General features: G+C 34.9%; 1 protein-coding gene across 2 annotated transcripts; it reads left to right on the top strand.

Annotated features, from left to right (window-relative positions):
* Positions 1-230: 230 nt before the first annotated feature.
* Positions 231-26,823, top strand: LOC110692158 (probable cyclic nucleotide-gated ion channel 20, chloroplastic). 2 transcript variants are annotated; one of them, XR_002505411.1, is made up of 14 exons: positions 231-412; positions 2,272-2,785; positions 4,934-5,125; positions 6,310-6,408; positions 7,217-7,354; positions 12,415-12,663; positions 15,675-15,935; positions 17,244-17,389; positions 18,176-18,253; positions 20,045-20,174; positions 23,152-23,404; positions 24,213-24,375; positions 25,575-25,767; positions 26,492-26,603. XR_002505411.1 is itself a non-coding variant. In XM_021869157.1 (13 exons), the coding sequence occupies exons 2-13, from the start codon at positions 2,288-2,290 to the stop codon at positions 26,601-26,603; spliced, it is 2,319 nt and encodes a 772-aa protein (XP_021724849.1). In that variant the 5' UTR covers positions 231-412; positions 2,272-2,287; the 3' UTR covers positions 26,604-26,823. The 2 variants fall into 2 exon arrangements, 1 of the variants encoding a protein (XP_021724849.1); XM_021869157.1 differs by lacking the exon at positions 25,575-25,767 and having other exon boundaries at positions 26,492-26,823.
* Positions 26,824-27,095: the final 272 nt, after the last annotated feature.

Here is a 27,095-nt window from a genome sequence, read left to right on the forward strand (position 1 = left end):
AAGATTGGAAGATACAATCTTTTAACCGTGGATCAAAATGTGGTAGCGGAAATAATAATTACAGTTACAAGTTACACTTTACACCTTACACCTTACACCTTACACCTTACACATCTGTATAGGTGGAGGACGAGGTCTTAATTACGGAGTAATGTTACGGAGTTAAAAATTGACTCATAGAGTAGTCAGCCTTAAGTCAAGCACCGTCTCTATTAAAGTTGTCACCACTCTCATTACAGTGTTAGTACTTCTTTATTTTTTCATTTTAAAATAAAATTCTCAATTAAGACATCAATTACCTTCTCCTTTTTTCTCTTAATAGTTAAATACCCACCAACTTTACAATACAGTTCGATACTGTGTTACAGAAAGACGCTACTTAATTTCATTTTTCACCAGCTGAATTCTCCAGGTTTTCTTCTCGAATTCCTCTTCTTTTTCTTAATTTCATCTTTAATGTTTGATTTCTGCATTTTGTTGTGAAATTTTAGTTGAAAATTTGCGAAATTTTGTAGTTTTTTGAATTTTCCTTTGTTAATTAATCTGAAGAATTATGCTATGAAGAATTCGTTGAATGTAATAATCAAAGATTTCTGCAGTTAGGTTGTCGTTATTGTTGGTGGTTGTTTTTGTTTTTTGTATTTGCTTATTTCTTGCAGATGACTTCTTCAATTTGCAGTAATTGTATTGATTTTGTCTCCATTAAAAAATCCAAATTATTAATATCGCCCTAAATTTTCGTAATTTTTTTCTTATTTTATTGTATTATTATTATTATTATTATTATTTTTTCTAATTAATAATTTTTAAAAGAATGTTTGCTTCTGTGGTAAGTTTCTTGCCATGTCACCAATTCCGGCAGAATTTCAGATTCCCGACCATATTTGGGCTTTTGTGCTTCAAAATTGTAGACACGTCATTATTTATTTATTTTATTGTTGTGTATATGCGAATGAGCCACGCGGTCATTATATATGGTCATTATATATGGGGGTGGGGGATTTGAACAGATTTTCAATCTTAATCATTAGACCAATACCTCATTGGTAAGTTGGCGATGATAATAACTACTGTACAGTGGTACGAGTAATTAACATGTTTTAGGTATGTTTTTACGTCTTCACTATGGCACAAAGGTATTCTTAACCTTTTTTTTTTTTTTTTTTAAGACAGGTACTCCGTAACTTGTTAAGGGTAAGATGTACAAGTTATAAATTTCACAAATCTATACTAATATTCGGAATATATCATAGTATAAGTTTGCGATAGAGATGTCAGTTTTGGACGCAACCTGTGAAACTTCTGTAATTGACCCGGCACCCAACCTGGTTATGAGTTATGACATAGGAGTTGGTTATGACCTGATGACTATCAGAAACCAAGACCCAATAATCTAAGACCAGAGTCCAATCTGCAATTTACCTGAATTGACCCATAATAGACTTGATGTATGTAATGACTTGCCTAGGGTCTGGAACTGAAATTCTGGGAACATTAGGTACCTGAATTATTTCTCTTTGTGAGCTAAATCGGTTGGAAATACTCGCTCTCACACATAGTTGTGCACAACTATGCTTACTGGTGGAACATTGGCATCACTTAATTTAAAGATGTGGTCTGATGCCCTAGTCCGGAACTAGAAATGATGTGTAGCCTTGTAGGCAATGGCCAGAATAATGCTTATTGATATTGGCCAAACAATTTCCCGCCCCAAGTACAACCCAAATATTAGATAAGCGTGGGTCACTCAGGTTAGTCAGATACCAATAGCACGGCGACACTGTGACAGTAAGGCCTGGATGGGATCCGAGGCCGAATAGATCCAGGTGTCTAGCTCCTTTTAACTACCTCAACATCCTTTACTGTTTGGGAGATAACCATACCAGTTTTGGTTCTATTCATTATTTTTAAGTGTTTAAAAAGGTCTTTCATAAACGGTTAAGTTTACAGTCACAAAATTCTCAAAGAAGACATTGGACTGATTTACTTGTGTAGTCTATTTTTGGTCAGTCTAAAGTCACTGAGACAAGTTGGATATGCTTTCATTGTATTTGATATGATTTTATGTCTATTCCCCCAGCCACACACCCAATTTTTATTTCGAATAAGATGGTGTTCAATTAGGGACAATAACTGCCATAGCACCATCAAGTTATAATAATCTACAACTCTAGTTGAATTGTGAATTTCTGTACTTGCTATTATACTGTCCTGGTATAATTGAGGGACTATGACTTACATGTGGCACCGTTCTTTGTTGAAATTTGGCAGGTTCTGGAACATTGATATGGATGCTAATGAAAGGGATGAGGTTCCAATGTTGTCTGTTAACCCTCGTCTAATTTCCGATCATTCGGACGATTCTTCATTCTATAATTTTCCATCACGGGCTCGAAGTGTATCTATGTCTGCTCGTATGAGTTCTTCAGAGTCTTGGCGGGAAAGTAACTTTTTAGGACATACTGGTCCTTTAAGAAGTGAAAGAACTTCGTTCGTACAGATGAGCGGTCCTTTGTATGTTAGAAGTAAGGCAGAAAATTCTTATGATGACAAATCTGAATCTACTGATAAAAAATTGCAGTTGAATCACAAGTATCCTGTGAATAATGGAATAATCAAGAATGAACGGGTTCATGATAGTTACACTGAGAAAAATGAACATCTATTGAGATCTGGTCAACTGGGAATGTGCAATGACCCTTACTGTACAACTTGTCCCTCATATTACAATTACAGGCCTCCGGAGGGAAAATATAGGAGGACTTCTGATATATTTGATACAAAGGTGGTTTCTCATGTATTCTCGAAATGCATCATTTTGAACGGCTTTTCTATTTTGTGATACTATTCTAGCTCTAGATGAACATGGAATATTTGATGCATCTAATCTGCTTCTTGCTCCACATTTTTTTGGTTTCAGTGCATCCATTTTCATTGTTCTCATCTTTGTCCTCTCCCTTTCTTCATTACTTCAGTGTTTTAGTGGTTGATTGTTGCTCATTGGGTGCTCCTATATCCGAGGAGCCATATAGGTAGCTTCAAAATCGATGATAATGTTATCCAAATACCTCTAAAGATCTTATTAAAGTGGGGTGGGGGTCAAATATATGTAACCTTACCATTGTAACAACAGAGGTAGTTTACTTAGCAATTTTAATATGAAACGCAACGTTGTTCTGTTACTTCACAATTACTGGAAATGCAAATACTTTAAGGCCTCGCTTGGATTGGGGGTAATATATTAAAGGGGTAATAAAAGTCAAACTTAAAAAAAACATAAGTAATTAGAGGTGTTCTTGTAGGAGCCAAGGTGTTTACAAATGAAATAAAGTAGTTGTGCCATGAGGAAAAGAGAGAGATGGAGGAATTAATACTTCATAATGAGGGTAATAGTTACACTAGGGGCCCACCCTCCCCCTAGTGTACCTATTACCCCAAAATGAGCACCTCATACCACACCATCACTACATAATTTTCCTTACAATCACACCATCACTATCTTTTCCTTCCCTATATTCACTTTCATTTTGCTTAGTTTGACTTCTATTACCCTAGTAATACATCTCCCTCAATCCAAGCATGCCCTAAGGAGCGATTTTGATTAGTCCATTACAATCCAAATATCTGCAACAGTGATTTACCGAATTGTTTGACTGTATACATCATGTAGATATGTTAAATGTGGTTGTTAATAGTTTCAATCCCTTTCCTTTAGTTTCAATATGTGGATAATATGCTTTTTCTATTTGTGTAGATGTGAGATTATGTTCTAATTGTCAGACTGTCCCAAATTCAATTTGTCAATTGCCTTACCTATATGATCATAAGTGGCTTAGTTTTGTATTACTCGATAGATTCTGTTTGAGAGCAGTTTGTCTTCATATTTTGTATTCTCTGGTTGCTATTAATATATAATTCTTATTACAGATTACTATAAAAATAAATAGTTGCATAAGTTTTGAGATCTTAATACTAGTGCTATATGACATCTTGCTTCATCAGTTATGTGCTTTATATACTGGCTGTTAACAATGTGATGGGTGCATGTTTGTCAAATATATGTAGTAAGTTAAGTGCTCTATAACTGGCAGTTAACATATTTTATCTCCCTAAGATGAATAAGAGTAGACATGGTTTCAAGTTAATGAGAAGGATGCTAAAGTTGACACTGATAGCTGGAAGCTTGTATGTAAATATTTATCTATCTACTTCTTGTAATTTTTTTTGGGGCAATATTCTTTTGCACATGTTTTTTAGAACAACCTTGCTACTTCCTAGTTTATTTTAAAGGCATGTAGACGTGTCTTCCATTTGCAGTATTAATTTAAAAGCCAAGTTTAGCCAAAAAATTTTCTTTTCTTTTTCTTTTATTTTTTAAATTCCTTTACTAGTACATTTTGCCATATTAAGCGAAATCTCTAATTTTATCCAGCTGCTATGGATCGATACAAGAAAGGCTGCAAACATTGACTTTCACTTCAAGTGTACGTCCTCCTTTGTCTATCAATCAATCAAAGCCTTAATCCTATAAGTGGGGTCGGCTACATGAACCAAATTTGATTATTCCGTGTGGTCATCCACAAAAATCTTCCTCCTCCTCCCCTTACGATCCAATGCCTCATCCTCATGCAAATCCATATACTTCATATCCTTCCTAACTCTTTCCAACCAAGTCATTTTCAGTCTCCCTCTCCCTCGTTACGTACTCCTTTGTCTAGATGTTAGCTTTATGTAATTGTAGTAATTTCTCATAGGTTGGGGAAAAGTTCCCAGTTTATTTTTTATTTATTTTTTTGGTAGTTATGTCATCATTTATACTGTACTTGCAAATATGCATGATTTAGCTTATGATCTCCCTATAAACATCAGGACTTGTTTATCAATTTTTCTTTCAATCTATAAGTTCTTTTATTTTTTATTTTATTATTTGCAGTTTCATAATGCACTCTATGGAGATGCCAAAGGATGGGCGAAGAGATTGTGTTCTTTTCTGTACTCATATATCCCAGGAGTCATGAATCCTCATGCCCGAATTATACAGAAGTGGAACAAGTTTTTTGTCATCTCTTGCCTTGTTTCGATTTTCATTGATCCATTATTTTTCTTTGTGCTAGCGGTATTAAAGGTGACTCTCTTCCTTTACCCTTTGTTCTTTCAACTCCTTTCTCCATCTCCATATCTCATGTCTATCAAAGTGTGTACTTCCATGCACAAGCATGGCTGCTACATACAACACGGTGTGCACTAAATCAGTAAGGTGCCTGTTTTACATCTCCAGCAGAATGAGGTTTCACGTGGTTGTTATGATAATGATATGTCTCCAATAAAATCAAAATTCTCTATTACCACTCAGCCAGTTGGGATGAGTGGCGGATGTTCATTGCAGATTCGATTTGCAAGTGCTTTGTCTTAATTGGAAGAACATGGGATTTTGGCTTTTATGAGGATAAGTTGCTTGGTGGGATTATACAAAGTAGAAAAAATTCAGGTTACTAATGGAAATAAGAGGGTTTGAGCGAGGGATTTGATTGCTGTAAGGGAAGGTAGGGGGGATGGACTGTGCGAGGTGAAGGAAGCTTATGGAGTTGTGCATGCAGAGTATTTTTTTTTCCTGTCTATTTCTGTGAGCTTTTCAAAGTATGTCATGATTGTTATCTAGATTGCTTTTGTATGTGCATGTGGTGATTCTGGTGAATGTGTTGGGGAGTTATCCTAAGAATTAAGTAAGCTTTCCTAGCAATATCACAATATTAATCTAAAAGTGAATATTAAAGAGAGGTTATCTTGGGTGTCGTCTTTAAGGGAGAGTTACAATTCTAAATTGTGGGTTTTAATAGGGCAAAAAAGTTTCTTTAGCGAAATGCACTGATAGCAATCTTGTGGTGGTTTGGCTAGACATAGATGATAGGATGTTACCGTCCTGTGTGATTTGCCATGCGATAATGTGACGGTGTTAGCTTCAGTATGGGTTAAGATGGCTATGGCTTTCCTAGTTCTCTCTCTCTCTTTTTTTTTTTTTTTTTTTTTTTTTTTTTTTTTTTTTTTTAATGTTTTTTCATTTAAATTTATTTAATCTATGTAGGCTGGTTTTGTCCATAATGCATGCTACTTTCTCCTCAACTCACAAATCTGTGATTTTATTCTTATTTTTTCCTTGCTGCACTACTATCTTATTGGAGATGTAAAACCTCAACTGATTCAACATACCAGTTATATTGGACTGTGTCTTAAGGAAAAGTTTATTATGTCCTATTTTGGGATTTTGATAACGCTGCACGTCTATAATTGGTATATTCTTCTCTTTTATAGGATTCAAAGTGCATAGTCATGGAAAAGGCTGTGTCAACCACATTGGTAGTTTTCAGAAGTCTTACAGACTTCATTTACATATTACATATCATTCTTCAGGTAAATAATTCAATTTCTCATACTTAAGAAGTCGTAAATGATTAAGATTATTGTAATGTGAATCATCAATATTTTCTGCTTTAGGTTATCATGTAATAGATTCTTGCAAAATTCTCAGCATATTTTGTTTGCAGTTGTTTATCATGGGAAGTGACTTGGTGAAAACATGTTCATGCTCAGTATAAGTCGATAAATAGTCAACAATTTCTATGTCCTTTTTATTTGCTAGTTGATAATGTATTACTATAATAGCCCATGGTATATGCTTTAATATTTCTATAAAAATGGAATTACATGTATTGCGTTGAGTGTTCTCCATATCATTGTTTTACCCTTCTTTAAGAATATGTTTCCTCGTGAGGCATTTTCAACATGAATTTTGGGAGGTGCTCATGTTGGTGAATATGACCCTAATGAATTCCAATTAGCAAAATTATCCACAAGCCAGAATTCTGCCACTGACAAGCTTTACGGGATCACCATCATGATGGTTGAAATGTCCAAACAATTAAGCTGAAGAAAAGCACAACTTGAAAAACACAGTATTGGGACTTGGGACCTTGTTTAGGGAGCAAAGCCTTCGATTCCGCCATCACTGTGAAGAGTCCATAATAATTACAAATAACTTGAAAAAGGGGTGGGTTTTCTTAAATGAATGTGATAGGCTGGTTGTTTTTTTTTTTTTTTTTTTATTTTTTTTTATTTTTTTTTTATATCAATTCTAGCTACATTACTGGGTGTTTTGTTTATTGTTTTTTCTATTGATCTTCCCAGATTGAAATTCTGACTTGCTGTAGTTTAATGACAGTTTCGGTTGGCTTATGTTGCTCCTGAATCTATGGTGGTTGGTACTGGAGTCTTAGTTGATCAGCCAAGCAAAATTGCCCGTCATTACGTGACTGGATATTTTTTTATTGACTTTTTTGCCGCACTGCCCATTCCTCAAGTAAGGTTCTTTTTTTCCTCCCTTCTTGCATGCTTATGTGGTTAATTACAACTTGTGTTACATGGACTCGGGAACGGGTGTCGGACACGGACACATGTCCAAGTGTCCGACCCGGCAAGTTTCAAAATTTTAGGACACGGGGACTCTGTCCGATATTTGGACACGGGGACACGTCAATACGTCACTTAAATTTATATGAATAAATTATATATTACAAAAGTCTTAATCTTTTCATTATGTCTACCCCTATTTTTTTTTATTATAATTCTTTCCTCGGTAAATTCTCCTAATAAATGACAATCTTCTTCTCTCCATCTTCTCTATATTAATGGTGGTTTTCGAACAAGATATGTTTGGGAAGTGTCTGAGTGCACAGTGAAGGATTGGACACATGTCCCGTGTCCGTGTCCGTGTCCGTGAAGTGTCGTGTTGACACGGACACTTCGCGATATTAGCCGTGTCCGACTAACATAGATTACAACAACTAAGCACAGTGCTTTGGCCTTGCTGAGTAAAAACATGAAATTAGTCTTCCTTGTACTAGAATATGTAACGTTACGAATTGCGTACTGTACGGATACTGTCCTTTTTTTTTTTTTTTTTTTTCTGGAGAATCATTGTGGAATCATGCTGTGTATTTTTTTTTGGTGCTTATTGCATTATCTTTTAAGAACAAGAAGTATTTGTTCTGAATGGATATCACAAGAGTAGAGGAAGTAAAATTTAGTGTGCAGTGATGTAGACAAAGTAATGCCAAAATAACTTTACCCTTGTAATTTACTAGCATTCTTTTCCCCAATGTGCAAAGCTCTAGAAGATCTTCCTACTGTGCAAAGTTCTAGAATAAAGGATTTCCTAATGTGCAGAGCTCTAGAAGATCTTCCTCTCTATATTCTCCTGAGACTAGTATAACTGCACAAGTCCACCCACATATCCTCTATAGATGCATCATTGTAGGCCATCACCAAGTATACTGCCTCCCCCCCCCCTCCCAATCTCTCTCTCTCTCTCTCTCTCTCTCTCTCTCTCTCTCTCTCTCTCTCTCCCAGTGTTCTTAGATTGCAAAAGAAGGTGGTTCCGTTGTACAATAAGAAAAGCTTATTTCTAGCAGTAAGAAAAACTTATTCCTAGTACATAACTCATATGCCTGGGTGGATTTATTTGGTTTTCAAAGTTGCATTTTGTTAGCATTAGTGTTGAGCCTCTACAAATCACCTGCCTATGGAGAAGCTTGAACCTTCAAAATTTTAAGTGAAGCTGCATGTTGGTTTCTGGAAATGTTTGGCATGAGCATTGTAGGAGTTGAGCATGATCGATGAAGCATGTGATGTATTATTATGTGTGAAGCAGCAATTAAGATGTTGGAGACTACACAGTCATGTGACTCATGGTACATGATCATGTGCCCCTTTGTTAAGAAGAAGGCTAGTTATATGACACGTGATCGTGTGACTTGTTCTTTTCAGAAATGTGTGCGTTTCTCACTTAATTTAGGGCCTACTCTATCAAGATCATTGATAGTATAAGTGCATGCTATGGACTAAGAATTTCAGAGATTAATATTCAAGAACTAGGATGTAAGTAGATGAAAGCTTGGATATTTAATTAATGGCTATTTGAAACTAACGGTTACTAGGAATATAGCTTAAGGCTATAAATCTTAAGGAAGATTAAAGCTACTTCTACACTACAATTATTCTCACAAATCACATGAATACTACTGTTTCATTGCTACTTCTTTTTATACCAAGCATTCATCCATATACAAGTACCCTAATAGTAAAGAGTCTTGTCTTGTTCTGCCATGGTGGCCTTCAGAAAACAGAACATCAGCTACCACTCTCCAAAGTGCTTTATTAATAACTTTTGGCCTCATTCTCTATGTTGATTCTCCTTGCTGCCCTGTTACAGACCTTGTCCCCCAATGTTGCCCTGCTGTCTCTTCCTTCTTTCATAGACCCGAATAGCCTTAGGTTGTGGTTCGACCCAGTTCATTGCAGTGCATCTCTAGACCTAATATGATCTGAAAAAGGCCTTTAATTTAGGGCCTACTGTATTAAGCTCATTATATTATAAGTGCATCACTCATTCATATTGTTAGCTATATTAAATAGCTTGCATTGAGCTCTTATGCAGATGCATGATTTATCCTAGAAACTCATGCTTAGGCATCAGATGCTTGTGCACGATCCAAGACCTTGGTGCTTTGGTCACTCTGGATCCCATCAAGCACTTCATGACTCCATGAGTCATTGTATAGCATATGCAAGCAGCTTCAATGCTATCTGTAAGCCATGCCATTCTAAAGGCATGATTAACATGCCTTGCCTATGTCGACTAAAGTGGCAGGAATCTTGTTGCATGTTGCTGCTGGTTACTTCTATTGCTTGGACTCGCCCTTTGTCTTGGGTGCTCTCTTTTTTTTTTTTTTTTTTTTTTTTTTTTAAGCCATTAATATAGTAGGAATCCAAAATTTACAAATTGTTAGCAAGCTTTTTAAAGAGAAAGTGTGAGGAAGGAATCACACCCTTTCTAACTATGATATTTGAAATAGCTAAATTACTTAGGAAGAGTAGAAAACATGTAGTGAAGAATGATCATTTGGCTACCCAAAGTTTTCTAGATAAACGAATTTTATACATGTTCCTCTTAACTTAAGGTCTAGGATAAAAATATCGAAAACTTTGATATGAAGATTGACAACAAATTGAGCCAATATGATATGAAACAACCAGCAAAACCAAGAAAAGAGGGGAATTATCAACTAACAACAATTTCAAAGAAACAAAGCAAGATAAACCTATCTCAAAAATCACCAAGAGCTATGAAATAGGGGTTCTTAATCAAAGCCAACACCAAGTAAAGCTAGGATTAAGATGTAACCACAAATATTACAAAGTAGCAATCACAAAGAAAGCAAATAATCACCAAGATTATGGGTAGAGAGAGAATCTCATTGGATTCAAAATTAAGTAAAGATTGTTCTAAAAAGCAAGCTTAGCCCTATTTAAAGGCTTTACAAACAAATCCTAAAGTTCTTAAATTACAACCTTTGGATTACAAATGAAAGGCCAAGATTAAAAGATAGCAAAAATAAGTATAAAAGAAATAAGGATATCCGCTCAAAACAGGGCCTCTAGAGTGGCCGCTCTAAAGGGTAGGAGTAGACGCTCCTCAATTTTAAAAACTCAATTGACGTCCTTAGGAGCGGGCGCTCCACTGTGAGGAGCGGGTGCTGCACTTGGGGGAGCGGGCGCTCCTCGCAACTTCTTGGACAACTTAACTTCCTCGCGACTTCCTGGACAGCTCAACTTCAAACTTCCATAACTTCTTCGTTTCTTGGTCAAATTTGGCATATGTGCTATTGTTAGAAACCTCTCGGACTCTACTTTCATCTCCAATTTGAATCACCCGAAAATTTCTTGTAATAAAGAAGATATGGCAGATTGAAGTTTAGTTATCCATTTTTGATAAGTACAAGCCATTCTTTTTTCATCCTTGTTTCCATGCTTCATCTTCAACCATCACTTGTAAAATCAAGACACAAGAATGACTCTTATTTGCCTAAACCACATCATAACATATAAAATTCATCCAAAAAGTTGATTGAGCTATAAATGCCACTAAACGGATCATATAGCCATATAACCTGTAGGTTTCAAGGATGCTCCCGCATCACAATACTTTTCATGTAAATGACTGCACCCAATGAAAATTTTACCGGGTATCATTCCCTTTTTCCATGGGTACTATACTACTATGTATTGAGTGATGCATTGGGTAGCAATTGGACTACCTAACTTATTAACAATAAATTGAAAAGTTAATGAACTTTCACATCTATACTACTCCCTCTATCTCAAAATAAAATTATTCACCCAATCACAATATTATATTACTCTCCTAAAACTCCACGCATCACCAAGTGATGCAAATAAAAAAAAAAAAAACAGAGGGAGTATATAATTAAATATGAGTAAAATTATAAAAAAGTTTATTATAAAACTTTATTTTAATATTCAAAAACAATATTTTACAATGAAATTTGTATTAACTGCTTAGTAAAAAATTATAGTGAGAGTTAATATATGAATAGTGAAAAAAAGTCAAACGTACACCGTTATTCTAATATGGAGGGAGTAATAATTTTAAAATAAGAATTTTACATGACAATATGCCACGCGTCATACCTATGACTTCTAATCCCTTATTTTTATTCTAATTTTATGTATATATCTTTTTTAATTAATTTTACAAATATCCCATGATCTCTTTCCTTCTCATTTGTTATTCAATTTAATAAAGTTTATTAAACAATAATATTTTTGATGATAATCATAAATACATCTTGTATAGCAATAAGAATGTCATTTTCCCAAAACCTTTTATCAGCTTAATCTTCAATTTTTGTGTTCTATTTTTTTGTTTTTTTTTTTAAAAAAAAATTATAATTTCCTTTAACTTCCAACATTTTTTTCCTTTGCAAGTTTGATATATTTACTACATGTATGTACATGAAGAAACAAAATAGCTTTCTCGTTTATCCCATGCATTAGCACAGTTACATTTTAGGAAAAATAGATTGTTTGTACTTTGTATTATCTTGTGTTAAAGAGTGAATTTTTGACAATTTGCCAAATTATTATTTTTTTCATTATCCACGTGCTATACACAATCTTCTATACCTGCTTTCCTGAATTTATTTTAAAGGAGTAACTTCTGCATCACATAAGCTGAAAATAAAACTGTAATCGATTGGAAGGTTATCCATGATTATAAAAATTGTGTTTCCTAGAATGATAGATAATGCGACTATGTCCAATCACATAGGGATTACTGTACTAAAGATTTAATTTATAGTTCATGTATATTAGGAATCAGTAGAGGGTGTTGAGTGTATTAATATACATGTGTGCATGTATATGCAAACACAACGTTGAATATATCTTGTATTTTCAAATAATTCATGTGGAAGTACACAAATTAGAGATACTCGCTCTTTGTTTGGTGTTTTTCCAAGTTCTTGTATTGACTAGTTTATTGTTTTACTTTCCTTGCAGATTATAATATTGTTTATATTGCCTACATACTTGGGTTCATCTGGTGCAAATTATGCCAAGAATCTCCTCCGTTTTGCGATTCTTGTTCAGTATATACCAAGATTGTATAGGTTTCTACCTTTGTTAGTTGGACAATCACCCATTGGCTTCGTATTTGAGTCAGCATGGGAAAATTTTGTGATTAATCTGCTCACGTTTGTTTTATCTGGACATGTGGTAGGCTCATGTTGGTATCTTTTCGGTTTACAGGTAAGTGAGGATTGTAAACCCTAGCATATTTAATTTTATACCATTTATTGCGTGTCTCTTCTCTTGCTTTTTTTTTTTGGATGAATGTCTCCTAACTGAGCTCTTGAAGTCATGATAAGTACTTTGAATAATAGAGGAAAGTTAATAGAAAGCTAGAGTTATATTAGGCCTTGTTTGCAAAACATAGCTGTAGGGGTAGCTGTAAGTTGTTGTAATAGCTGTCTTAGCTGTGGAAATAATTGTTAGCCGTCAACAAGATAAGTTAGCTGCGAACGTAGGTATTATAAGTATGGGTGTTTGGTAAATTAGATGTTGTTAGCTGTTAGATATTTTTGTTCCTATAATTGTAGAAAAAATATTAGCTACTACTTTATGATTTAAAAGCCAATGATATTAGCTTTTGATAGAAGCTACCTCCACTACTAAACACTATCCCCACCATTGCTTTTCCAAACACTCAAAAACTACTTCCTCCATTCTCATCTACTCGCAATGTTTGGAAACTTGCACTATTTACGTTTTATCATTTGACCAGCTTTATTGATTTATATGTTGGGCAAAATCTAGTCATATGAGATCTTTTTATATTCGTCTCGATTTATATTTTCACAATATGAAATTTTTGTATTTTTTACTTAATTTAATTTAGAGATATAAAGGGTTTTATATTATGCTTGGCAAACGTGAAACGTTGAGAGTAAAAAGAGAACATGGGATGTAGTCAAAACATCGCTATATATTTTTGTTTGTCTCTTCCAGTTTTTCCTTATAATTAATGTAGTATGATTCACCCTCTGATTATCATGACATGGAACATATAAAAGAGCATTAGGAGATTAGATGAGATGTATGTAAATTTTATTTCCCAGGCACAAGATGATCACACTATCTAGTAATGTTAAAGTGAAGAGAGGTGGAGAGAGAGATAATGGAAGATAACAAAGGATGAGTCTTTTTTGAACATCATTTGCTTGCCGTTGTTAGTAAGGTCAGTCTAACACTAGTCTTTAATCTCAGTCAAGCTTTTTTTATTAAATTTGCATAACTAATTCAAACTTCAAAAAAATTAGCATTATAAACTGGAACATTATACTACTTTAAGATTTTCTGTTATTTATTTTATTTATTTATTCAGAAATTTTGTTTCTTTCTTTTTTTTTTTTTTTCGGAAATGAGCTCATTCTAGTTAAATAAATAATGATGATAACTATAATAAAAAACTCTTTCATAAAATTTTTTATCTTATAAATTCTGCAAAGTTTAACTTTACTAGCTCTTACAAACCAAATACTTTGATGGCCTTGATTGTTGGATGCAACTCCCATATGAAAGTGGTGAAACCTGCCAAAACATAATTTACTTGTACTATTCGTTCTTATCATCTCGCGGTTGTGCTCTATTGTAGGAGATAGTGAAGAAACTCGAGAGGGAGTATTGACCTAGAACCCTTGTATACCTACAGGATGAGACAAAAAATGGAGGTAATGAAAGGAAAGAAACACCATGGTCTGATTGTGATAACCTTGTGGGCAAGACTTGATGCTCACAAAATGAGCAATCCCATGAACCTTATGAAAGATTAATCACTTCGGATTCTTTTTAAACAATTTGAGTCACATTAATGTGACTCAATACCCTCTTGAACTAGGACTTGTGGTCTCTCTTGGGTTGAGGATGTGACTCAACTTCGTTAGAGAATGAATCCTAAAACATTTTATTTGAGGAGCCTCCTTCAAAAAGTCAATTTTGAAAGCAATGATTTAATTCATCATTGCCAACCTACGCTGGGTATGTTCGTTCTTTCACTAATCCGATTAATATCGAGGGAACTCAATCATTGACCACAGAACCAGTCCTCTAAAACAAATGTTGAATTGTATTGCTTAGCTGGAGGACCTTGTAAATACTGGCTCCCACTTTTCACTTATCCATCATTTTATCGTCCTGAAGTACCAAGTACCAACTGAAGCACTTCTAACTTCAGGACCATGACCTCGAAGAACCATGACACGTGAGTTTTTCTCCACATGAGATTCAATAAAACCTCCAACTTTAAAATACCTAGATTTGGAGTTAACACGGACAAACCCATGCTCAACAGGGATTGAACATTTCCTTAAATCCCAATTATTGCCAAAGCTGAGCATATCCAAGAAAAAGCCAACCTTGAGGAATGATTATGCAACTACAACCAACAACCTCAACTAATAGATCTCCTCTAGCAAGATACAAGATTGCCAAGAAAACTAAGGATAACAACTGAATCTAACACAAGGAAACTATAAAACTCCAAACACTACATTAAGCAGAGAGTGAATTAACTGAAGAGGATTTGTACGCTAATCCCTTGAAATCAGATCTGAAATTCTAATTGGAAGGTCAATGCATTCGAAATAGAAAATCAATCCCCAAATTTTCTGATTTGACAGCCAAAAGCTTGGATCCTTATCATTCTCTACTGAGATTAAGGGGTTGCTATGCATATTCGAAACTTACTGGGCGTCCTTTTCTAGTAACCTAAATCAGCAGGAGGATCAGCCTAGCTTGGAAAAGTAATTGGGAAATTTATTTTATATCCTTTTTTTCCTCCTTCATCCGAGCTTGAGACCGGTAGTGAATGGCACAAAGTGACATGCACATGCGGAGTTAGAACTCTTTATGAAAATAGAGATAAAGCAATTTTCTGTTATCATAGCTTCTTGTTTAACTATTCTCGTGACCGCTGAATTCTTGACTTATATATTAATAGAAGAAAGAGATGGAGAAAGACTATAACATAGTAAGGAAAGGAGAAAAGGAAGGGAAGTGGGAAGACTATGAAATATGAGGAAAAAAAAGTTGGAACATCTATTAATGATCTTCATTACCCATTTACCCCTTTAATGTTCATGAGTGCATGGCACATATAATTTTGGGTTTGTATTTTTATATATTAGTTATAGATTAATTAATTGGTAAATGTATTGAGTATTGACAGATTCCGACTACTTTTCTTCCTTCCCTTATTACAGAGAGTGAATCAATGCCTGCGAGATGCTTGTCACCGTACTGGAAATAGTTCATGTATGAATTTCATTGATTGCGGATATTCGAATCCAAAGCAGCATGAATGGAATCCAGAGTGGCCTAACTGGACCAATAATACAAATGCTATTGATTGTTTTGTCAGCTCAGATGGTTCTTTTGATTATGGGATCTATAAAAAAGCAGTGAACCTTACATATCGCAAAGTTGTGAGCAGATATATATATTCCTTGTTCTGGGGATTCCAGGTATGTGTTTCTCAAAAAGTGTATGATTCACTACTTTTTTTATTTCTTAATGAGAAGAATGGAACCATGAACATTACAGACATCCTGAATTCCTATGTTCCTGTTTTCTTTTATTTTATATTTTTAAATTTTCTTTTGCATTATCTCTGCTGCTAAAAAGTTGAAGGTATATGTAAAAAAATTGGATTAGTATCGAACTGCTGGTGAAATGTGGATTGGTCCTCAACTAGTTTGGTCCCTCTAATCCTTGATGCACATCTTCACCATCACCCTATTGTTGCATCAATTTGTTAGCCATAATTCATGTTTGTTTATGTTCATGCTCCATTGTTATTCATCTCCTCTCCTCTCCTCTCCTCTCTCTCTTTCTCATGCCTTCACCAGGTATTGTTAAAAGATGAAAAAGGCTATTGTTTCCCCACTGAAACTTAATAAAATAAACATGATTAGTGGGAATAATCTTTACTCATCTTAAGCTAAATGCGAAGATGTATGTTTAATGGTTTGGTGTGTAATATATGCATGCTGTAATGATTTCTGTAGAAACCAATGAACGTTTGTTGTGGAAGGCTAGTGAACACTTATATTTTCTTTTGTCACCTCATGTCTATTAGTTCTTTCCTTCTTGCCTAGTGCCAACATTACCTGATAAAGGTGTCATGCTTGATTACGTGTTTGAATTCCCTCGTTGTCATATCTTCCTTCAGTGATATTCTGTACACACATACAACCTGTATATATATACTATAGCCATGTATACATGCATGCATGCATTCATACATACATACGCTCATATATTTGTCATGAACGCATTTATGCATGCATACACATACCTTTTAATGGAATTAGAAAGAACTTCTAGTTTGAGAACTTTATGTAGTCATTTGGTTTGATATAGGGAGTTCTACTTGCCTGATCTTTGAATTTCCAAGAATTAAATTTTTTGCAAACTAGCTAACACTGTTTGGTTAGTTATAGGAGGTTTCCTTAGAAGTTCCACTGACCTAGGGGAGCTAGGTACACATTTTTTTCCATTTTGTGGAATGCATATCTTTGAAGCTTATGTCGAATGAACTATGTACTTTTGTTTTTAACAAGCACTTCCGCATTCTATATAATGTTTTTTCTGTGATTTTCTTCTAATATGCTCTATATATTTACTTTGGCACGAATAAGAGAATGGAGTTATGAACTCAGATTTCCTACTGTACTTTCGTTAGCTTGATTCTCTACGTTATGATTATGCTGCTATTGGAAAGTCACAACATTATCGAAGGCTGAAATTGATTAGCATGTGGGGTTATGCAGCAAATCAGTACTCTGGCTGGGAATCTTGAACCAAGCTACTTTATTTGGGAGGTTCTTTTTACCATGGCTATTATTGGGCTTGGTTTACTACTCTTCGCGTTACTGATTGGAAACATGCAGAACTTCTTACAGTCTCTTGTTCGTAGGTAAGCTTACAATATTCCCTTGGCTCCTACTACCGTTCTTTCTTTTAATTTTTTTTTTTTTTTTTTTTTTTTTTTTTTTTTTTTTTTTTTTTTTTGTTTATGCACATGGGTGTTTTCAGTTTGTCCCTTTGAATGTTGTAAGATGGTCATAGACATGTACTATACATGCTTAGGATGCCTTATTTTTCCACAGTTATGATTTTTATGTGATGGGTTAGGAGTTTTGAATTTTGATCTTTAAGTTGCTTGCTATACTTATTTTTCCTTGTTATTGTGTATTAATTTTGGACAATGTTTGGATTATGCTTTCATTCCATGTCCAGTTCATCACGGATAAAGGGTATGGGTTCAACATGGAGAGTTGGTAAAATTTCAAGCCATCGTTCATTCTTTGATGTCCTAGTAATGCAACTGTTTATAATGATGCAAATTGGCAAACTTTTTCCTGCAACAATGCTTATTGTTGAATCAGTCAATCCCTATGGAAAGTTATATTAAATTGAGTTGCACATATCTGTTGCCACATAGTAATTTCTGTTGTGACCTAGATTCCTTTCTCATATTTCATGCAGTCCCCTGAAATATTACCGAGCTTAATACTACACTGTCACACGAATTACTTTTCAACCACAGCCATGATAGAGAAAATTAGGGAATTGGGGTCCTTTGGAGCTTAAAAAAGACAATAATAGCTACTTTGATCTTGAGTTATCTTTCAAGTGAGGCTTAAACATGCTTAAAACATGACTGGTGATTAGTTTACCTTTCATGTAATGCTTCTTACAGGAGGTCGGAGATGTCACTAAGAAGGCGTGATGTTGAGCAGTGGATGAGCCATCGTCATTTGCCTCAGAACTTAAGAAGGTATTCTTACTTTACTCATAACTTTTCGTTTGAACTTTGAAGAGATAGAAAAGAGTGAACTTTTCTTGTGGAAGAAGCTTGCCGGGGTTTGTACTATCTCTCCGCAACATGACTATTGTCAAAAAAAATTTACATTACTTAGGTAGCTGGAGAAGATTTTTGAGCTTATAAGTCAAATGTCTTTATCTCATACGTATTATAGGGTATTTTTATGGGTAATATTAAAGTGTGAGACTGAATGTTTCATAAGGAGTACTTGGCTATCGAATATTCATTAAAAGTAAATTATCTGTTTTCGATTTATAGTCTATACTATGGGTTACCCCTACATTGTTAATTTTATGAAGTTTCTGTCAATTTGGTGGCTGTTAGGTAGTTAACAGCTTAACAGGTGAACCAGTAAAAATTATTCATATTATCAAGATAGCAAAAATTTAATGGTTTTTTTATTATATAAATTTATTTTAAGGCATAATTATTTCAATAAAACATGGCATATAACATTTATAATATTAATTTCAAGTATCATATACTATGAATCCACAATCCAATAAATTAAATTCTTTTTTTAGTCATGCAATATTTATTCACACTATAAATTTTACCTGTAATTGAAATAAATTATCATGATTCATGAATATGCATCAAAAAATTAAAACCGGTATTTAAGATCATTATTAATAGATGGAAGAGGCTATCTAACAATTACCACTATAGGAATTTATAGATGCGATTAGTGGAAATTCAGGAAACAATTCCCTAATATCTAAAATGAATCTCAAGATATACACAAATCACAAATTGTGATTAGATGTATTCCTTAAGGTTTTTCTATTCCTCCTTGGAGATCTAGATACTCAATTTTGGATCCTCTTCTTAGTCTATAAACACGGATTTAATCCCCATCTATGCTAGTATGCAAGGAGGAAGAAACTCTCTGTATTCCTGACTGGGGCACCGGGTATAGTGAAATATTAGGTTGATTGTCTCTTGTAGTATGCCACAATTACATAATATGAGATAAGTTACTTGGGGAGCAATCCTTCTAGCGACTTTCTAGCCCCAACCTGCCCTATGGTCCTTCACCTAGTCCCTTAATGGCTTGATGTGCTTTTGATCCAACATCATTTTTTATATTTGGGTTCACTTATCATAGTTGGTTTCTAACAAAACATTATGACCTCTAAAATAAATTAATTAATTATCTCCTAATCAATCCTATATTTGTTATTCAGTAATTGCTATACTTGATTGAATTACATTTCCTTCAAAAATCAATTCAACCTGGCTATAGGGGAAAAAGAAAATACAAAGAAAATTTTCAAGACCACGGTTGCCTACTGAAGTTCAGCTTTCGTAGCTGTGCAATCGCCTGTTAAGTCGATGGTCACGATTGGTTGCATCTCTTCAAACACCATTTCATCTCTTACGATCTTTTGTATTGAGAAACCAAAAAAACATGTTGATCGAATATGCTAAAACGGGAATAAATATTTCATGGAAAAGATATATTTGACACAAACAAACAAAATGTATTTTAAGTTGAACAACATATATGTCCATCCTGGCATGTGATACACCAAAACCTTGCTTTTTACAAGTCAAAAACTTACAATTCACTTTAAGCTTATGGACATTTTATTAGATGTCTGGATGGTGTAGAAGGAGAAATATGGAGAATGTCGATGATATATATGCACTGATATTATTATTAAATTGCTAGTACTGACACACAATAAAAGGTTGGTTGTGCTACCTGCAGTCAACTAATTCTGAATTTCTTTACTACAGAAAAATCATAGAAGCAGAACGTTACAATTGGGCTGCCACTAGGGGTGTAAATGAGGAGATGTTGATGGAAAATCTTCCGGAAGATGTGCAAAGAGAAATAAGACGCCACCTCTTTAAGTTTGTTGAAAAGGTAAGATACGTTACTGATGATGGAATAGATCTTATTAACGTAGGAAGCGTAGAATTTTTCATGTTTCTCAAATTTCCTGCTATTTTTTAAAAGCACATCTATTTTATTTTATTTTATTCTAATCAGTTTGAGATAATGGTAAATCTTGTGTGGTGCCAGTCATACGGTGTGGCCACATTGATTTATTAGAGTGATTTGTACTCATTCTTGTGAGAAACCCCATTTATTCATAAAAGTAACCCCATTTTGTCCATAAAAGTAACCCAAATTCATTATATGAGTAATATCAATTTATTAAAAAGTAACCCATTTGTTCATTCAAGTAACCCCTATTCTTTTGTTTTACATTTTTAAACTTATGAAGAAATGGAGAGAGAGAGGAGGGGGAGGGGGGGGAGAGGGAGGGAGGGGGGGTGGAGGGAGGGAGGAGAGCGAGAGAGAGCGAGGGAGGGAGGGGGGGGAGGGGGGGAGAGAGAGAGAGAGATCGCATTATTTGGAGGTATCAACATATTTTCTAAATACATAACCCTTCATATCTTTTACCACTTCCCCTCTCGTCTAGCAACATCTGGAACTATTGTCCCCAAGGGATGGGCAAAGAAGGGTTCACCTTTAAAGTTTTAATTGATCTCATGTACTTGTAACCCAAATCACACGCAATTTTGGTGCTACACGCGAGTGCATGTTTTTCATCTTGCTTCCGTAATGACATACATATCTAAATATTGTAACACATTTTTAAAAAAAATGTATTCTTTAACTTTGAATTGTGTTCTTTTGGGTGTTTGATATGCATCATGCTCTTGAGTGCAAAAATGTTGCAAAGCACAAACAAAAGAGATAAATAGTAGGGTCATGAAGTGGATGTATTACAATTTTTCTAATCCCTCCATTTCCTCCAAACTTTTCACTCACTTCAAGTTTTTATGTGCGGGATTTGAAATAATAAGGCATTATTAGCTCTTTAGACCCTATGTTGCTCACACAAGGGTACGAGTTATAGTACAGTTAAATATCCGCTACAAACTTGGAATTTGTATAGAAGACATGGGGAGGTAGGGGTAGAGTACTCGAATTGAAAAATTTACCCGTACCCGATTATGATTCGACCTGTTTGAACCCGAGAAAATGGTGACCCGAACCCGATATGACCTGAGTTGAAACACACCCTAGACCCCAGTTAACTTGAGTATTTGAGAACCCGAACATAACCCAACCTAGAAATGACCCGACCTGAATATAACCCATAAATTAATAACCTGAACCGAACCCCGAACCCCACATGAACTAGATTGACCTAAACCTGTTTTAACCTATTGAAACCTGAATTTAACCCGACCCCAATTCAACCCGACTGTAACCAATCCGACCTGAATTCAACTCGATTTGTTATTGACCCGACCCAAAATTCAGGCCGACCTGTGTGGCCCATCTCAAACTCAAACCTGTTATTGACCTAACCTGATTTCAAATCACCTTAAATTCATCATGACCACCTTATTTATATATAGTTATATAGTTACCTACTCCCTTCTAAATTATTTCTACTAAGAATATGATGTTTGTCAAGCAAATAAGAATATAAGATAATATTATATGAATTTAATGACAATTTCTGTCAATTGTGTGCTTGTGCCAACTAGTTACTATGAGAAGTTCAACAGTCAAGTGTTAGAATTTATCTATCTAAATTGAACTCGATCATGACCTGACGTGTTTGAACTTCAGAAAATGGTGACCGGATATGACCAACCTAAAACCAACTCGAGACATGAGTTAACCCAGGTTTTTGAGACTTGACCTAACATAACCCAACTTGGAGATGACTCAAACCTGAGAATGACCCTAACCCGTTATAACATGTTGAAACCCGAATTTAACCCGACCTGTTATTAATCCGACCCAAATTCATCCCGACCTGTTATTAACCTGATAGGATGCATGACCCAACCCAACCCAAACCCGATAAGATGCATGACCCAACGTGACCCGACCGAACCCGACCCGAGTTGGCCCGACCCACATTGACCCAACTCAAACCCGTCCTGAATACTTGAATTGACAGCTCTAGGTAGGGGACAGTGTCCTAAAACTAGACACGCATGCGGTAACATGTCTTTTATACAAATACTTCTTCCTAGCGTAAATACTTACATCTAAGAATTACAAACTTTCAAGGTAACACATAGAACCTAGTTTGATGTTGGATGTGCTGAACTGCTGATGAAGCACATATATCATGTTTGTAAAGAAAGTTTTCAACTTTGGATTACTATGGATTACATGAAAGTCTCTGTAGTTTGTTGTTTACTTCTTATTTAGTTGAAGGGGTAAGTTACGTAAGTGGATCTGGGTTAGATAAGCGATGACAACCTCTCTAGTGTTGTACCTGTAAGATGACTATTCTTTATATCTAACTGCAGCCATTTTGAAATTGTATGCAAAGTGGGTCAAAAAAACTTATGATTTTGGGTTTAGGTCCTTTATAAAATCATCCACTTTATTTTATTTTATTCTTCTTATTCTTATTTGGTGAAATGATCAAATACGTTTAGCAAAATCAGGATAAAAATAACCAAAAGGATTATGCCTAAATATATCTTACATGGACTATGCATGCAACCAGGTCATAGTGAAAATAAGGCTACAGAATTTTGGCATCCTCCTTGACCTATAGCAATGTTTAGGCACTAGAGTAATGGTATGGAATAGTAAAGATTTTAAACACTCCCAAGTCTATCATAACAGCCATGGAACAAATTGGTATGTGAGTATTTTTTTGAGGTTTATCCTCAATTCGTCACTTAAGTAGTAAATCTTGTAATATCCACAGTTTATGTAGTATTATTTCATTAGTAAATCTTGTTCCTTTTCTCAGTTAAAATTTACATCAATATTCATAATCTTGATTTATCTTCACTTAAGTAGAACAAAATAAGATCTTACATAATCTACTGTATCAAAAATTTGTCTGCAGGTTCGAATTTTTAAATTGGTGGATGAGAAGGAGCCTATTTTAGATGCTGTTTACGAGAGGCTTAAACAAAAGACATACATCAAGGACAGCAAAATTTTATATCAAGGAGGTATTATAGACAAGATGGTATTCATTGTACGAGGGAAAATGGAAAGCATTGGAGAGGATGGTATTGTTGTTCCTTTGTCTGAAGGAGATGTGTGTGGTGAAGAGCTTCTTACGTGGTGCCTTGAGCATTCTTCAGATAATAGAGGTCTCAATACCTTTACCCTTTTGTTGGTGATTGGTATAGTATGTTGTCTTACCATATCTGACATCATAGTTACCTTAATTCCCCCAACCCCCAGCCCCCACGATTGTGGAAATGTATTCTTACCTTTCTTTTGATATCCGTAGTTTGTAAACTTCGAATCTGGTATGAAGTTGTATTTACTGATGGGAACGATACATCAAATTCCCTCTGTTCCATAAATATCTTCCCACTTTTCATTTTGGGTTGTTACTTGAAATGTTTTTTGCACTTTATTCCTTATTGTTGTTAATGAAAGACTAATTTTACCCCAATTTGGCCCACTTTGTAGGACTAGTTTTTTGTTCTTATTGCTCTATATCTCTCTTCAAAAAAGTAAGAACAAGTAAGCACATACACTACTTCATTAATTTTCCTGGTAGGGTAGGTCCACAATAAGTAGGAAGAAAAGTTTGTGGATTTTTTTTATTGTCTGGGGGGAGGGGTGGGGGGAGGTCTTGAGTATTGTGTATTTACACTATATAATCTTCAACTTCAATTTGGTGTGTGACTGCTCATTTTCCCTTCTAATGTTACTCACTTTGTGCCACCTACTTTTAAAAATATTTTGATGCTACTGAACTGTATTTATTCTGTTTCTCGGGCTTTATTGCTTTTGACTTTTAATACTCAATGCACTTAAAGAAATATTTACAAATGTCTCACATTTTAACTCTTGCTCTATGTGGTGATTTCTTGACTACAAGTTTTTTTTTTTTTTTCCTTTTTTTAACCTTCTGATAATCTGTATTTCATTTGAATTGTGTTTTAGATGGGAAGAAAGGTAGGATATATGGACAGTGGTTGAGGAGCAACAGGACTGCAAGATGTTTAACAAATGTTGAAGCATTTATACTCAGAGTTCGGGATCTTGAAGAAGTCACAAGTTTGTTTCCAAGAATCTTGCGAAATCCAAGAATCCAGGGAGCTATAAGGTTTGTTTACATCTATACTTTTTTTATTGATGAGTACGTAATTAGCAAAGTGGATTTGATCCTTCCTGTTACATACTATGTTCAGTGCCTGGGTATGTTAGTTTTAAATATTTATGTGAGAGAAATGCTAAATAAGTTTGAAATAATTGTTCTGAGGCATATTTTTCCCTTATCATGTCAACTTGAAGTCCATGAGTTCATTTCAGAATAACATGTCTGTATTTTGTTTAACAAAATTATTTTTGTTTAAATTCTCTCCCCCTCACGTGTGAGAAAAGGCGGGAAAGAAGCTTTACATGCGCTCAGCCCTTAACTGAACAAAAGCCTCACTAAGGCATATACTAAATAAAGAAAAAAAATCAAAGCTAGACTATAATCAGCAGCCAATAAACTCAGCAGCAGACCTACACCATCTGAAAAAGCACTCTACAGTTTATAGTTTCAGAAAAAGCAATCTGGAGAAAGAACATTCTATTTCCTGCAGGCTTTGGTAGCTATAACAACTTCAGAAAAACTTTGAATTGGTCTAGCACATTTAGGTAGAGATAACACCTGATGCCAAATACCAGCATGACAAGATTATGCGAAAAAAGTAAGTGCCCGATGCTCTTAGCAGATATACCACAAAGAGATCAAGTGTAATAATAAGCTACGTTATTGCACTGCAAGAGTCTGTCAGTAGTAGCAGTTTATCAGACAGGCCATGGGATTAATAAACTCTTTGGACTAGCTTTTGTTATTGCACATAAGCCTCTTCCAGGTTACTTTAGATAACTCCTTCTGTTCAGCAGGATAGAGATTCTTAATAAAGATCCCTAGCCAGCTTGTTGACAGGTCCGACCACAAATATCATCAATATTAGATAGACAACCCAAAATCATTCTCATCATCTAGGACATGCAAGTTTTCTTCAGTAGACTGTAGACCTCTTCACATAATAACAGTGGATTCTTTCACTCATAGATAGAGATTCTTCATATTTAAACTTTGTGCAGTAAAGGCATACTAACTGTGTTCAAAGAGACTGAAGCTTTTCTTAGGAGCTTCATTGCTATTCATCCCAGTAAACATTATACAGAAAGACTCCACCTCCTTTTGAAATTTGGGCATAACAAAGAGCTAGAACCAAAATGTTTACATGCCAAATTAATTTCATAAATTTGAGGATAATAATGCCGTTGTTGCTTGTTAATGATTAGGTGAGGTTGATAATGAAGACAATGTCCAATTTTTTTCTTAAAAATTGGAGGTGCAGTTTAATTGCTGGGGGGAAGAGAAAGCACAAATTAAAGGAGAAAGTATTAGTCTTTGAGCAAAAGGGCCCTACTGCCCTAGCTCAAATGGTCCTTTTTGCCTGTGTTACCTGGACTCAGGTTTGGGTGTTCTATACAGGTACCTGTTTGAGTGAAAAGTTTATAGATTTTATATTTCCTTCAAACACTTGACATTTAAAAAATCCCTACTACTGCTGTGCAGCAATGTCTCAGGTTTGTAGGATCAAGCTTTCTGTTTGCCCAGGTTTTAATTTTTAATTTTATTACTATTATACCTTCATGCTAGGCACAGCCTTGCTTCATCTTGAATGAACAAGTTCCAAGATTTAGAATTGTGAAGAGAATTTTCTTGTTTCAATTACGAGATTCTAGCTCCGAGGTGGGTGTTGACACTTTATGGAAATTCCCCATCTTTTGGGACCCAATAATAGCTGGAAAAGGCGAATTACCATGGATAAGAACTTTAGATCGAGTAGTTATTATCTTGTGATTGATGACATTTTGCTCAAGTGTGATGCGATTGTTGAGAGTAGTTGTTTTAAGTGTGATGCAATTAGTTCGCAGGAAGAGGGTTGGTGTAGTTATTATCTTGTGATTGATGATATTTTGCTTGTTGGTGAGTTGTTTTCTAGTGTGTCATAGAATTATAATAGTAGAAGAGTTTGGTGTGTTGATTTCCCTTTCGAGTTTGTCATTGTGTGTTTTCTTCGGATGGTTTCATTTCTAGAAATTACTGCTCCTTGAGGCTTCCTTCTTTCTCCCCACACACATACAACGAAAATCAGGAATTAATACTGCCTTAATTAATATCATGAGCTTGGCATAACACCCTCTTTTTTCAGGTATGAATCCCCCTACTATAGATGCCAAGCTGCAACGACGATTCAAGTCACTTGGAGATACAGAAAGAAGTGGCTAAATCGCATGGAGACTAGAAGTAGTTCAAGAGCCTAGTCACTTGTAAAAAGTTCTTACTGATTTGCTGTAGTTGTGAAATGACATTCCTTTTTGTATACTTCGTGTATAGAAACTCTTTTGCACCTTTATACTTCTAGACCTGTGGTGACTATTGTTATAGTCTTATAGAATCTTTGTTTTCAGAGAATGTGAAATGTGATGATTACTAACTGGTACAAGGAAATCTATCCAAGCCCTTTCTCTACGTTTCATTTAATTTCCACCAATATCACCATGTATCAAAATTTAAGAGTTTCTATCCCTAGCCATTAACCCTTTGGGATGGTTATTAGGAGAGAGGTTGTAAAAATAAAAAAAATATAGAGAGAGAAATTGGAGGACAAAAAAACCAATAAAATCTCTAAGTGTTGGTTATTGAATACAGTAAAAACAAAGAAAATGAGTAGTAATGTTGGTTAGTACTAGATTCAATAACCAATAAAAACCTTCTAGCTACTAATCTAGTAAAAACAAAGAAAAAAGCAAGAT

This window comes from Chenopodium quinoa, unplaced genomic scaffold (genome assembly GCF_001683475.1).
Source record: "Chenopodium quinoa cultivar QQ74 unplaced genomic scaffold, ASM168347v1, whole genome shotgun sequence".
In the NCBI taxonomy this organism is placed as follows: Eukaryota; Viridiplantae; Streptophyta; class Magnoliopsida; order Caryophyllales; family Amaranthaceae; genus Chenopodium; species Chenopodium quinoa.

Bases quoted from the DNA above. Each gene is read 5' to 3' on its own strand.
- LOC110692158 (XM_021869157.1), top strand. From the start codon at position 2,288: ATGGATGCTAATGAAAGGGATGAGGTTCCAATGTTGTCTGTTAACCCT. The intron at 2,786-4,933 runs GTGGTTTCTCAT...TATTATTTGCAG, and splicing joins CTGATATATTTGATACAAAG to TTTCATAATGCACTCTATGG. The intron at 24,376-26,491 runs GTTTGTTTACAT...CTCTTTTTTCAG, and splicing joins AGAATCCAGGGAGCTATAAG to GTATGAATCCCCCTACTATA.